Below are 14,574 nucleotides of genomic sequence, written 5' to 3'. Positions count from 1 at the left end.
TTTTAATTTTGTATGGAGCAGAATTGATCCTCTAGGAAAATCATCTCCCATGAGTCCAGCAAACATCAGATAGAATATATTAGACTGGAAAAGTTCAAAATATAGTTCAAAGAGTAAATGGGGAACTATTTAGCAAACATTTATTGTGTGCATTGACTTACAAATAATGTCAAATAAAACAAATCCAGATTCTTTCATTCAAATCATTAAATGAATACAGACCTGCAAATCATTGATTTGTGTGGTGAAATTCTCATAATCCATATCAAAGGTAGTCTTTTTATGGTCAAGCAGATTGTAACCTTGTTTTTTCATTGCAGATACAATTACCTGAAATTTATGTTAAACAGTAAATGAACTGATAAACTGTCCCTTATAAAAATGAACAGAAATATAATGTCTCCAACTAATTTTTAACACATATCCTTACAATAAGATGCAAAGCATAATATGCCAGGAAATTCAGGTTCATGGTGTTAAGTGTGCTGCACAGTACATGTCACAGTTCTGTCAACTTCAATAAATTTTACTGACTATGTGTAGAGCACAATTAGAGTTACCAGCCAAGATAAATTTCTAGGTAACCAAATTTGAAATAACTGAGGCTGCTTCTTAGGTAATTCACAATACACCTTCACATCCAGTATTCTCACATACTATTATGAATTCCAGATGGGCTTGCGTTGATTAAGAATCATTTCCCAGTTCTCTTCAAACTATTTGAACAATTATGTCACAATGAGGCATAAATCAAATGCAGATGGAATTTCAACGAAATAAAAATTCCTTTGCTTTCTGCACAATGAGATATCTGTATTTCTAACCTGGTATTTGCTTGTTATCTTTTCAATTCCCTCAATAGTGGATTCTTCCAGGCTGGAATATACTTTAATGGTCTCAATCATCTTAATAATCTTTCTTAGCCGCCTCTCAAATGCATTAAACTTTCCAAAACTGCAGATTTCACTGAATTCAAAGGGCTTTTCCTTCTGATGTTCCTTCATCTTTTGCTTGGTAGCACTATAACAGTACTGGTATTCCTAAGGTTTATAAAAAAAAGAATAACAGTTTATATTAATGTGGGAAGCTTTATTCTTATTTATCTTAGTCTAATTTCATTAAAAATCTAGGCTAATATACATGGTGCTTTACTCCCCAACAACCTGCTTTAATTGTGAAAGCTGAACATGAATCAATGCCCTGATGATTTTTCCACCATAACACAGGTTGAGAGCTATGTATGGTGCAGGTACATCAATGGCCTGCATGCTCCCCTGGATAGACTGCAAACTTATGGTTTAAAGCATACAAGAAACAATCCAAGGTGCAATGAAAAATTGTTTAAGTAGTTATTTATGTTTTTCCCCAGTTACCTGCTCAAACACACTATAGGTACATGCTCATGAGCATTTGTTGGCCTTAAAAAGAAAAATAAGTTATACCTGAAGCATTTTTGCATTATTTTATCAGTGCTGGCAATTTCTAGTCACTGAAGCAAAAATGGTGCTACAGCAGCATATCATTATGTGCTACATGAAAGATCTAAGTAAATTGATCTTATTCAATTTAAATCTGTAATTCACTTTGAGATATTCTAAGCTTGGAATAATTGCTACATTAGTGCAAAGTTACTACTTATATTGATTATTTATTTCAAGTAAACTGCACTTCAAACTAAGTGGTGTCCACTGAAGCAAGCTGCTTCAATTTCCTTTCTATCATATAATGCATCTCTTGTGACTGGGAAACTACAAAAGGAGAAAGTGTTCATACAGTACAGGATAATGTAATTCAACTTCTAAATAGGAAAGGGGAATTAGTCAAAGCTTATCATTGTAAACTTTCTTTTTTATATAACTTTTTACATTGTAACTTTGTTATGTTGTAATATTTTAACATTGTAAACTTTTAACTATTTTCAAAAACTCACCAAAAAATGGAATTCATAGGCAAATTGGATAAGTTTTGATGTGATCAAGGGCCAGGAAATGTCCAAACTATTTAGACATAATGGTGTGAGAACAGTGCACCTGAATTCCACTTCTCTCATCCTACATTTGGAAAACACAACCTCTTACTTGTCTAAATTATCATCTGTTATTTAATTGCATGGGAAATATATTAAATAAAATCCCTTTTCATTGATAGCTACAGCCATAGAAGTAGACTTCTTGAACTATAGCCATCTGTTCTCACAAGCTCCCATTTATAGTCAATTCCTGCTGATTCTATGGATCTCCCAGAAGACATTCATACAATCAACAAAGGGAGTAATGAAACAGACACTTTTTTCCATTTGCAACATCTGAGGGTGAAGCATAATACAGCAAATATGTTCATCCTACAATCTGTCCATTACCTGGTTAAGCCTAATACAGGCCAACAACTTGCGAACTATTGTGCTTGGAGACAAATCCCATATTGTAACAGTTCCGTCATTGGTAATGTATGCCTTACATGCAGTTATCATCTGGTTTGTGATCTGAAATAATAATATTTAAAATTCATTACTCCAAATCTAATTTTGAATCAGTTTTTAAGATGGATAAGAGATAGCTCTTCACCTGAAATACTTGTCCCTTAACCTTCAAAGTAAAATTCCATAAAGTGTCAGATAATATTTAAGTCTCTAAAAATTACAGGCTCTGACTATGTGATCAGTTTTGAAAGAATACTGCTCAATATCCCCTTCAAACACAGTCAGCCACAAAGATCTGCCTGGCTTTTGTGTAGAGAATTCCCTCCTCTGGGCATCATTGCTGACTTGCTGTCCTTTACAGCAGATCCATGAAGAACATAAACAGTACAAGACACAGCAAGACTCTTCACCCAGTCAAACTGGGGTCTCATTGAACTACAGAGTGCAAAACTGGAAATGTAAACCAGATTTAAATCCTGTCCAGAAATCATACTCCAGGATATATAGATTAGATGAAAGAAGGTAGAACTAAGTAACATAAAAAAACACATACTATTTTTAACTTTCTTTTTAAAATCTCCAATACTGATTTTTATCTGACAGAATGAGATGAGTTCTGGTTCTCGTTCTAGCTCTGATTGCTCCTTTTTTGTTACTACTATTGGGCAATAATTGAATTATTATACAATAATTCTTTTATCTGCGGCCTGCAGTTAATGGTCACTGAGCTGAATTGTACTGAAATATGCCTGTTGTGTTTTATACTCTATGTTTTCAATCTTTTATCTGCTACTTGCATGATTTATTTTTACGTGTGGGGGGGAGGTGTGTTTGTGTTTGATGTTTTCCTTTGAACGGGTTGGTTCCATGGTTCTTCTTTGTTTCATGACAGTCTGTTGAAAAGACAAATTTAGGGGTTGTATACTGCATACATACTTTGATAATAAATGTACTTTCTATCTTTGAATATGTAACAGAAGTGTCCAAGGGCAGGACAATTGTTCAACAGTATACATAGTTTATATTCTTTAATCTGCCATCCATTATGTTTGCAGCCATTTTTTATGCAATGAGCAAGTTCCTGTGATTGCAATTATTTCAGTGTTGAGACTGTTATGGAGGATTGTAACAGCACATCATGTGGAGGAAAGAGCTTTGTCTGAAAACTTCTAAATTATTAACCACATTTGTGCATATATCAGGAGTTGCTGCCTGATTTACCAGAGCAGTGAGCACTAGCAGCATTATTACAGCAAAATTTATCAAGTTTAAAGAAAGTTAATGCAATGTTTAGTTGACCTGTCAAAATTAGGAAAGGTTGTGACAGGGAAATAAAAGACAGAATGCATCCACTGGGAGCCTGGGGACAGGGATAATTGATAAAAGAACCAGAGGGAAGATGAGAATTGCTTCCATACAGTAAAATATTATGACCTGAAATGCATTGATAACAAAGAGTTCAGAAAGTTATCAGTGGTAATTCTCCAGTATAAAAAACTGAAGGGGCAAGTGAGACATTGATGCACCATCAATAACTCTCAGAGACAGGAGGTGAACGATAGGCTTTTATTAGCTGCAAGAGATCATGATTAGCAGCAAGAGACCACCACACAACATCCTGGAGACTGAGGGGGGAGCAGTGCTTCCAACCGCCTTTATACAGGGGTCTGTGGGAGGAGCCACAGGAGCAGTCAGCAGAGGGGCGTGTCCAGACAGGTATATGTAGTTCACCACAGACATCAAAGCAAGGTCTTTACTCTCAGGTAGATGTAGAAGAGCCCATGGAGCTATTTTGAAGAAGATTAAGGGAGTTGTTTTTGATGTATCAGCCAAAATATATCTAACAATCAATTAGACAACAATAGACTATCTGATCCTTATAAGATTGTTCCTCATGAGAAATTGTACTGTTTAAAAGTTTGCCGTATTTCTTACATTGCAACAGTAACTACACTCTACTGGGTGTAAAGAGCTTCAGAATATTCTGAGACTATGGAAGGAACAACAGTTGCAAGAAAAAGTTTGTGAACCCCTTGCAATTACCTGGCTTTCTGCATTAATTACTCATAAAATGTGGTCTGATCTTCATCCAAGTCACAGTAGTAGGCAAACACAACCACTGAGCACAACTACATGAAGCATTGCCATAGAAAAGCAGCATCCATCGTCAAAAGTCCTCACCACCCAGGCCATGCTCTCTTCTTGCTGCTGCCATCAGGTAGAAGGTACAGGTGTCTCAGGACTTGCACCACCAGGTTCAAGAACAGTTACTACCCCTCAACCATGAGGCTCTTCAACAAAAGGAGGTAGCTACACTCATTTAAGGAGACTTTTATCCTGTTATTTCATGCTCACTATTTATTGATTAACTGCGTTTGGACAGTTCATTTACAGTTTACAGATCTTGTTTACAGTTACTGTTCTATAGATTTGCTAAGTATCTTCGCAGAAAAAGAATCTCAGGGTTGTTTGTAGTGACATGTATGTACTCTGATAATAATTTTTACTTTGAACTTTGAAACTCAATCTGCCAAATCTGATAACACACAAACAATTATACATCTTCTCATTAATACTGAGTACACAATATAAACAATCATAGTCTCAGTTTAAAAAGCATGTGAACCCCTGGGGTAATGCCTTCTACAAAAGCTATTTGGAGTCAAGTGTTCCAATCAATGAGATGAAACTGGAGCTGTGGGATGTGGAGGTGCCCTGCCCTATAAAAAAACACAAAGTCAGGTTACTGACAGAGTCTGCTCTTCTCAAGACAGTTCCGTTGATGTGCACCATGCCTCAATCAAAGCAACTTTCTGAGGACCTTAGAAGAAGAATTGTAGAGATGCATGAAGCTGGAAAAGGCTACAAAAATCATTTTTAAAGACTTGAATGTTCATCAGTCTACAGTAAGAGAAATTGTCTACAAATGGAGGAAATTCAGTTCTGTTGCTACTCTCCCTAGGAGTGGGTATCCTGCAAAGATCACACCAAGAGCACAACATGCAATGATGAAGGAGGTGAAAAAGAACCCAAGGGTAACAGCAAAGACCTATAGAAATCTCTAGAACTTGCTAAAGCCTCTGTCTATGTGCCCACTATAAGAAATATACTGCACCAAAAACGATGTTCATGGAAGGACACCATGGAGGAAACCACTGCTCTCCAAAAAAAAATTGCTCAACATCTTAAGAGGCAAACACGAGGAAATCTGCAGATGCTGGAAATTCAAGCAACACACACAAAACGCTGGTGGAACACAGCAGGCCAGGCAGCATCCACAGGAGAAGCACTGTTGACGTTTTGGGCCAAGACTCTTCGTCAGGACTAACTGAAAAGAAAGATACTAAGAGATTTGAAAGTAGGAGGGGGAGGGGGAAATGCGAAATGATAGGAGAAGACCAGAGAGGGTGGGATGAAGCTAAGAGCTGGAAAGGTGATTAGCTAAAGGGATACAGAGCTGGAGAAGGGAAAGGATCATGGGACGGGAGGCCTTGGGAGAAAGAAAGGGGGAGGGGAGCACAAGAGGGTGATGGAGAACAGGCAGAGTGATGGGCAGAGAGAAAAAAAACTAAATGTGTCAGGGATGGGGTAAGAAGGGGAGGAGGGGCATTAATGGAAGTTAGAGAAGTCAATTTTCATGCCATCAGGTTGGAGGCTACCCAGCCGGTATATAAGGTGTTGTTCCTCCAACCTGAGTTTGGATTCATTTTGACAATAGAGGAGGCCATGGATAGACATATCAGAATGGGAATGGGATGTGGAATTAAAATGTGTGGCCACTGGGAGATCCTGCTTTTTCTGGCGGACCGAGCATAGCTGTGAGAGTCTGTAGGCTTATAGTAGACATCAGTAGATAAGCCGTCTCCAGAGATGGAGACAGAAAGATCAAGAAAGGGGAGGGAGGTCTCCAGGTCCAACGCATAATTCTCCATAACTTCTGCCACCTCCTACGGGATCCCACTACCAAACACATCTTTCCCTCCCCCCCGCTTTCTGCTTTCCACAGGGATCGCTCCCTACACGACTCCCTTGTCCATTTGTCGTCCCTCCCATCCCTTCCCACTGATCTCCCTCCTGGCACTTATCCTTGTAAGTGGAACAAGTGCTACACCTGCCCTTACACTTCCTCCCTCACCAACATTCAGGGCCCCAGACAGTTTTTCCAGGTGAGGTGACACTTCACCTGTGAGTCAGCCGGTGTGGTATACTGCGTCCGGTGCTCCCGGTGTGGCCTTTTATATATTGGTGAGACCCAACACAGACTGGGAGAACGTTTTGCTGAACATCTACACTCTGTCTGCCAGAGAAAGCAGGATCTCCCAGTGGCCACACATTTTAATTCCACATCCCATTCCCATTCTGATATGTCTACCCATGGCCTCCTCTACTGTCAAGATGAATCCAAACTCAGGTTGGAGGAACAACACCTTATATACCGGCTGGGTAGCCTCCAACCTGATGGCATGAACATTGACTTCTCTAACTTCCATTAATGCCCCTCCTCCCCTTCTTACCCCATCCCTGACATATTTAGTTGTTTGCCTTTTCTTCATCTCCCTCTGGTGCTCCCCTCCCCCTTTCTTTCTCCCAAGGCCTCCCGTCCCATGATCCTTTCCCTTCTCCAGCTCTGTATCCCTTTAGCTAATCACCTTTCCAGCTCTTAGCTTCATCCCACCCCCTCTGGTCTTCTCCTGTCATTTCGCATTTCCCCCTCCCCCTCCTACTTTCAAATCTCTTAGTATCTTTCTTTTCAGTTAGTCCTGACGAAGGGTCTCGGCCCAAAACGTCAACAGTGTGTGGTGAACTACATATACCTGTCTGGACACACACCCCCGCTGACTGCTCCTGTGGCTCCTCCCACTGACTGTGGCTCCTCCCACAGACCCCGGTATAAAGGCGATTGGGGCCTGAGCCCTGCCTTTCAGTCTCCAGGATGTAGCATGGTGGTCAATTGCTGCTTGTTCTTTCTTCCAGTCAATAAAAGCCGATATCTCGCCTCACGTCTCAGAGAGTTATTGATGGTGCATCACAGTGCTTCTCTTAAGGATGCTGCCTGGCCTGCTGTGTTCCACTAGCATTTTGTGTGTGTTGCTCAACATCTTAAATTCACAAAAGACCACCAGGATGTTCCACAACACTTCTGGGACAATGTTCTGTGGACAGAAGAGACAAAAGTTGAACTTTTTGACAGAAATATACACCACTATGTTTAGAGGAAAAAGGGCACTGCACACCAACACCAAATCCTCATCCCAACTGTGAAGCATGGTGGAAGGATCATCAAGGTTTGGGGCTGCTTTTCTTCCTCAGGGCCTGGACAGCTTTGCAATCATTGAGGGAACAATGAATTCAAAATTGTATCAAGACATTTTACAGGAGAATGTCAGGGTAGCGGTCCATCACCTGAAGTTTAACAGAAATTGGATGATGCAACAAGCCAATGATTTGAATCACAAGAGTAAACATAATGATTTAAAAAGAAAAAAATTTGTGTTTTGGAATGGCCAAATCAGAGTCCAGACCTTACCTCAATTAAGATGCTGTAACATAACCTGAAGAGGACTGTTTATGCAAGGTATCCAGAAATACTGATGAACTGAAACAGTTTCGGATGGAGGAATGGTCTAAAATTCCTCCTCGCGGTTGTGCAAGTCTGATCAGCAGCTACAGGAAATGCTTGGTGGAGGTAATTGCTGCTGAAGGAGGTGCTACCAGTTATTAAGTATAAGGATACACATACTTTTTTGAAGCTAGACTGTGATTGTTTAAATGTTGTACTCAGTATTAACGAAAAGATAGAACACCATAGAGGAAACCACTGCTCTCCAAAAAAAATTGCTAAACATCTTAAGTTCGCAAAAGACCACCTGGATGTTCCACAACACTTCTGGGACAAGGTTCTGGGTCTCAGCCCGAAACGTGGACGGTGCTTCTTCCTATAGATGCTGCCTGGCCTGCTGTGTTCCACCAGCATTTTGTGTGTGTTGCTTGAATTTCCAGCATCTGCAGGTTTCCTCGTGTTTGACGAAAAGTACAATTGTTTGTGTGTTATTAATTTAGGTAGATTGTGTTTGTCTATTATTGTGACTTAGATGAAGATCAGACCGCATTTTATAAGTAATTAATGCAGAAAACCACGTAATTGCAAAGGGTTCACAAACTTTTTCTTGCAACTGTATATAAATGCAGGGCTTTTTTATTCTGTTTCAGAAAGGAATTGGATTGGTCTTGAAAAGGAAACATCTGTAAGTTTTTGGAGAAGGTTTTGCAGAATGGATGCAATTCAAAGATCTGTTATGGACATAGTGGACAAAGTAGGCTCTTCCTGTGCTGTACTTTCCAGTGATTCCACATACAATTAGCATTGTCAGCTAGCTTGTCTTTGCTGAGATAGTAGTCATTTTTCTTTTTTCCATGTGTCATATACTGACTGAGGATTAACCTCCAAGGATGTGTTGCTTTCAGAATGAGAATCAGAAACAAAATTAGGTTTATTATCATTGACATACGTTGTGAAACCTGTTTTGTGGCAGTAGTACAGTGCAAGACATAAAAAATATTAAGTTACAATAAAAATAAATTAATGATACAAGAGAGGAATAATGAGGTAGTGTTTATTAATTCGTGGACTGTTCATAAATATGATGGTGGAGAGGAAGAAGCTGTCCCTAACATGTTGAGCATGGATTTTCAGGGTCCTGTATCTTCACCCCACTGGTAATAATGAGATGGTGAAGGTCCTTAATGATGATTGCCTCCTCCTTGCAGCACCATCCTTTAAAGATGTCCTCGATGATGGCAAGCACTTGTGCCTGTCATGGAGCTAACTGATCCTATAACTTCTTTCTGCTTCTGATTTTTTTTCTATTTTAAGGTACCATCTGCTGTGTTTGCTGATATTTTTTCTTGTGTTGGATTGAAAGCCATATTATTTTGCAGAAATTAGACTAAATTATTTACAATGAAGATGATTCCAGTGGTATTATTCTAGAGAACAGCAGTGTCTGCTTACAGAAAATATTCTTACCTTGGTAAACAGTGAAGTCATTTTTTCAGATGTGTTGTAGTACATGGAAATTGCATGTATCATTCTAACAGCATTCAGGAGTCCTGGAAGGACATTGAGCATTTCTATCTGAGAAGAGGAGGAAACAGCACACATTAATCTGAAATTAATATCAATGTTTCACTCCTGATTTAAATAGAGCTCTCAGAACACCAATAATACACACTAAATAATACAGACTTACAGGGTCATTGTTGTAAAGAGGGTCACAAAATCGCTCCAGTGTGTAGAGATATTTCACATTATCTTTGGCTTCATTAGATACATTTGTAATCCGTTTATCCAATTCTTTCCATGTCTGCACAGGAAATTACAATGGTTTCCGGAACAATTCGTCCATATGTTGTATAAAAAGCACAGCTCAAGTCAAGGGGCAGACCAAAATTTGTTGTTTGCAATAAATGTCTATGAACAACAGCATTCAAGTAAAACTTTAAAGCACCACCTCCAAGTATCCAGTTACTACTGGGATATTCATCAGAGCCAACTGCTTCTGATCAGTCACAATTACTGTAGAAGAAATTAGTTTCCAATGCACATTGGATGAAGAAATATTTGAGAAGTGTGAACAGCTCCAAGAAAATTGGAAAAACCTAAATTGGCAGAGGGATGGGAACCAGAGTGATAAGACTTAAGATGGGGCATTTGGTATACAACTTGATGCACTGTGCAGTGAGACTATCAGGAAGGACAGGCAGGTAACAGAGCAAAATTGCAGTCAGTGGGATAAGTTGCCGTGTAACATGAAGGCAAAATCAAAATGGATGATGAATTCAGGACTGAAAGTGTTATATTTGAATGTACACAGTATGCAGATTAAGGCAGATAACTTTGAAGCACAGTTAGAGATTGGTAGGTATTACATTGAGGGCATCCTGAAAGAAGATCATAGTTCGGACCTTAAATTGTATCAAAAGTACAGGCAGGAAGGCAGAAGAGGTAGGGTGGCTCCATTGGTAAAAAATGAAATCAAATGATATAGGATCAGAAGATATAGGATCCTTGAAGGTAGAGTTAAAAAACTGTAAGGCTAAAAGATCCTGATGGAAGTTATATACAGGCCTCCAAACAGTATCCAGGATGTGGGCTACAAATTACAACAGGAAATAGAAAACCTATGTCAAAAGGGCAGTGTTACGATAGTTGTGAGATTTCAATAAGCAGTTACATTGGAAAAATCAGGTTGGTGCTGGATCCCAAGAAACAGAATTTGTAGAATGCCTATGAGATGGGTTTTTAGAGCTGCTTGTGGTTGAGCCCTCAAGAGGAAAGACTATTCTGGATTGGGTGTTGTGTAATGAACTGGATTTAATTAGGGAGCTAAAGATAAGGAACTCTTTGGATACTGTGATCATAATGTGGTAGACTTCGCTCTGCAATTTGAGAGGGGAAGCTAAAGTCAGATGTATCAGTATTACAGTGAAGTAAATGGAATTATAGAGGCATGAAAGAGGAGCTAGCCAAAGCTGATTGGAAGGGGACACTAGTCCGAATGAAAGTACAATAGCAATGGCGGGAGTTGCTGGGGGCAATTTGGAAGGCACAAGTTAGATACATCCAAAAGAGGTATTCTAAAGGCAGGATGATGCAACCATGATTGAGAAGGGAAGCCAAAAACAACTAGTGAGTGCTATTGCTATTACTAGGGAGAAGTGCTTGGGAAGCTGAAAAGTCTGAAAATAGATAAGTAACCTGGACCAGATGGATTACAACCCAGGATTCTGAAAGAGGGGCGGGGGAGATTGTGGTTGCATTTGTAAGGATCTTTCAAGAATCACTAGATTCTGGCATGGTTTCAGAGGACTGGAAAATTGCAAATGTCACTCCACTCTTCAAGAAGGGAGGGAGGCAGTAGAAAAGAAATTATAGGCCAGTTATCCAGACCTCAATGGTTGGGAAAATGTTGGAGAGGTGCCACACATGAGGCTGCTTAACAAGATAAGAGCCCATGGTATTACAAGAAAGATACTAGCATAGATAAAGGATTGGCTGATTAATAGGGGGCAAAGAGTGGGAATAAAGGAAGCCTTTTCTGATTGGCTGTCAGTGACTAGTGATGTCCCGCAGGGGTTGGAGTTGGGACCACTTCCTTTTCCGTTATATGTCAATGATTTGGATTATGGAATTGATGACTTTGTGGCCAGGTCTGTAGATGATATGAAGATCAGTGGAGGGTCAGGAAGTTCTGAGGAAGTAGGGAAGCTACAGGAGGACTTAGAAAAATTAGGAGAATGGGCAAAGAAGTGACAGATGAAATACATTGTTGGGAAATGTATGATCATGCACTTTGGTAGAAGAAATAAAAAACAGACTAAGACACAAGTTGATTGGTTCTTGATTAATCAGAGCGTGAAAGGTTACAGGAGAAGGCAGGAGAGTGAGGTTCAGAGGGAAACTGGTGGCACAGATTCGATGGGACTAATGGCCTAATTCTACTCCTATCTCTTACAATCTTGGAGCCTCATGGAAATTCACTGCTTGCATGGTTTTGGAAAAATCATCAAAAATCAGTGACAGCAATAGTTTTAACTGTTTGAGATCCAAATGAGTAAATTCTGCTGGAAATGATTAACAAAGAAATTACTTCACAATAAGAAAACAAAATAAACAAATAGAGACAGAACCTGGCATAGCAGTCTGTGCTTGTCTCATAGTTTCACAGACCTGGATTTGACCCTGCTTTAGATACTGTCTGTACAGAGTTAATACATTCTACCCACTACCACGTGGGCTTTCTCTGAGTATTTTGGTTTATTCTCATGTTTCAATCAAATACTAATAGGTTAATTTGCTTCTCTAAGTTAGCACTTAGTGTCTTGATGGCAAAAATAAAGAGTAGTTGATGGGCAAGTAGGAATGGAACTAGTGGCGGTAATGCACCATTAAGCTGGGTGCCAACCACCGTAAAACAAGACGGAGAGAGGGAGGAATGGAACTAATATGGTTGCTCCCTTGGGCGCCACCATAGGCCAAATGACCTCCTTCCAAGATGAGTGCAAGAAATAAGGGTTTAAGAACTTAAGGCATAGGAAAAGAATTAGTTATTTAGCCCATAGACTCTGCTCCACCATTCCTGATTTATTATCCCTTTCAACCCCATTCTCCTGCCTTTTCCCCATAACCTTTGATGCCCTTACTAATTAAAAACCTATGAACCTCCACTTTAAATATACCTAATGACTTGGCCTCCATAGTCATCTGTGGCAATGAACTCCACACATTCACTACCCTCTGGCTAAATAAATCCCTCCTCATCTCTTTTCTAAAGGGAGGCCCTTCTATTCTGAGGCTGTGCCCTCTTGTCCTAGACTCCCCCATCAAAGGAAACATCCTCTCCATGTCCACTCTATCTGGGCTTTTCAATATTAGATAGGTTTCATAAGATTTCATGTCATTCTTCTAAACTCCAGTAAATACAGGCCCAGAACTATCAAATGCTATACATTCTAAGGTTTCTGTAAATCAATGTAAAAACTCTTTGATGAAGCACAAAAAATAAAAAGCTATTATTGCAAAAGATCTGAAAAAATTGCTGGAAACACACAACAAATCAGGTAGCATGAGTGGAAAGAGAAACAGCTTTCAGCCAAAGATGCTTCATCAAAAATTGATTTTCTTTCCATCAACACTGTTTGACCTATTGAGTGTTTCCAGCATGTTCTGCTTTCCTTTTACAAAATATCTCTATCGTAATAATTGAGTGAGGTAGGATTTCTGAACTTCTTCCAATCTTCCAGCATAACATTGGCAGATTGACAGAAATATAGGAGCCAGTACATCAATAAATCACATCTGCCACTTCTCCATTGAAGTAAAGATAAAGATCAGTTGTATCCTTCTTAGAAATTCCAGGTTACAAAATTTTATCATTTTGTGAGGGGGGAGTTCAGCATGGACTTTAAATATGTTTAATCAATGTTTAATAGTTGTTAAGAAACTATAAGCTTCAATCAATGTATTTCTTCAAACCTTCAACAGCTTTGACTTAGCAGCTGTGATGATGCCAAGAATGGTTTTGACATCTGCTCGCTGGATCTCCTGAGTCAAACAATTGAATCGGGTCAGGCAGTTTTTCCAGTGTTCCAGCTCCACCCGTGGCCCAGCATCATCTGCTTCCTTCTGCACCTGCTCGCTCTCAGTCAGCATCTTAGAAGAAAAGATCAGAAGCAGAGGAATGTTGCACCAAGCATAAAAAGTGCTTTAGCACTGGCCACAGAGAGTGGCATTTCAATATTTATTACAGATTAGCTCTCAGCAGACAATAAAGGATTGCCAAATTGGTGCTGAATATTTTATTGAATTTATTTAGAATTCTTAATTAACAATCGTTGATAAACCAATCAGATTTATCATACATCAATGCAATTTTGCATACTGTTCCATTTGCCCAGCCTAAATCTTCCTAACTCTTAATCACCTATCTCTGACACTCAGTGGCATTACTATCACCAATGCTGCTACCGCCAACATTTTTGGCTCATCAATGATCAGAATCTCATCTGGACTGGACAAATAATATTGGCTACAACAACAGGTCAGTGGCTGCGTATCCTATTGCATCTGACTGCCCTCCTTAATTTCCCAAACCTTTCCTCCATTTATAAGAAGCAACTCAAAGCATGATGAAATGCTTTACACTTGCCTGAAAGAGAGCAGCTCAGACAATTCTCAAGCAGCACTACAGTGTCCAGAAAAAAACAACTTACTTGATTGCCGCTTCATCCACCTTATCCTATATCTCCAGTCCACAATGTCAATGTACCATCTACAAAGTGCACTGCATTTGCTCACCTCCGCCAGTGTCACAGCATATCCTAAACTTATAATTTTACAGTCCTGAAACACCCTACCCAGAGCACGTGGGAGCCCCATCACTGGGAGGATTACAGTGGTTCAAGAAGGGGTTTTACCATCATCTTCTCAAGAGCATTCAGGGATATTTAATAGATTCTTGCTTTACCAGTAATACCCAGATCCCAAAGAAATTAATGAAGAAAAAAATGAAAAAAATTAAACTAAATGCTAAGTGCTTAGACATGGGATAAAGGATTTTAACAGGAGATGATTTGGGAATAGCTAGAAAGCCCAA

The 14,574-nt window shown here is 39.4% G+C and overlaps 1 protein-coding gene across 1 annotated transcript in view; it reads right to left on the bottom strand.

The window, feature by feature from the left end:
• Nucleotides 1-14,574, bottom strand: part of LOC140740481 (dynein axonemal heavy chain 5-like) — a 189,958-nt gene that overhangs the window by 153,352 nt on the left and 22,032 nt on the right. Inside the window, exons 7-12 of the mRNA XM_073069662.1 lie at nt 13,455-13,631; nt 9,666-9,783; nt 9,447-9,550; nt 2,360-2,482; nt 825-1,040; nt 223-330 (exon numbers count right to left, since the gene is read on the bottom strand). Of these exons, the coding sequence (XP_072925763.1) occupies nt 223-330; nt 825-1,040; nt 2,360-2,482; nt 9,447-9,550; nt 9,666-9,783; nt 13,455-13,631 (846 nt within the window). The remainder of the gene's footprint in view (nt 1-222; nt 331-824; nt 1,041-2,359; nt 2,483-9,446; nt 9,551-9,665; nt 9,784-13,454; nt 13,632-14,574) is intronic.

Source organism: Hemitrygon akajei, chromosome 17 (assembly GCF_048418815.1).
Source record: "Hemitrygon akajei chromosome 17, sHemAka1.3, whole genome shotgun sequence".
NCBI classification, from domain to species: Eukaryota; Metazoa; Chordata; class Chondrichthyes; order Myliobatiformes; family Dasyatidae; genus Hemitrygon; species Hemitrygon akajei.
This window is presented reverse-complemented; position numbering and strand designations above follow the sequence as displayed.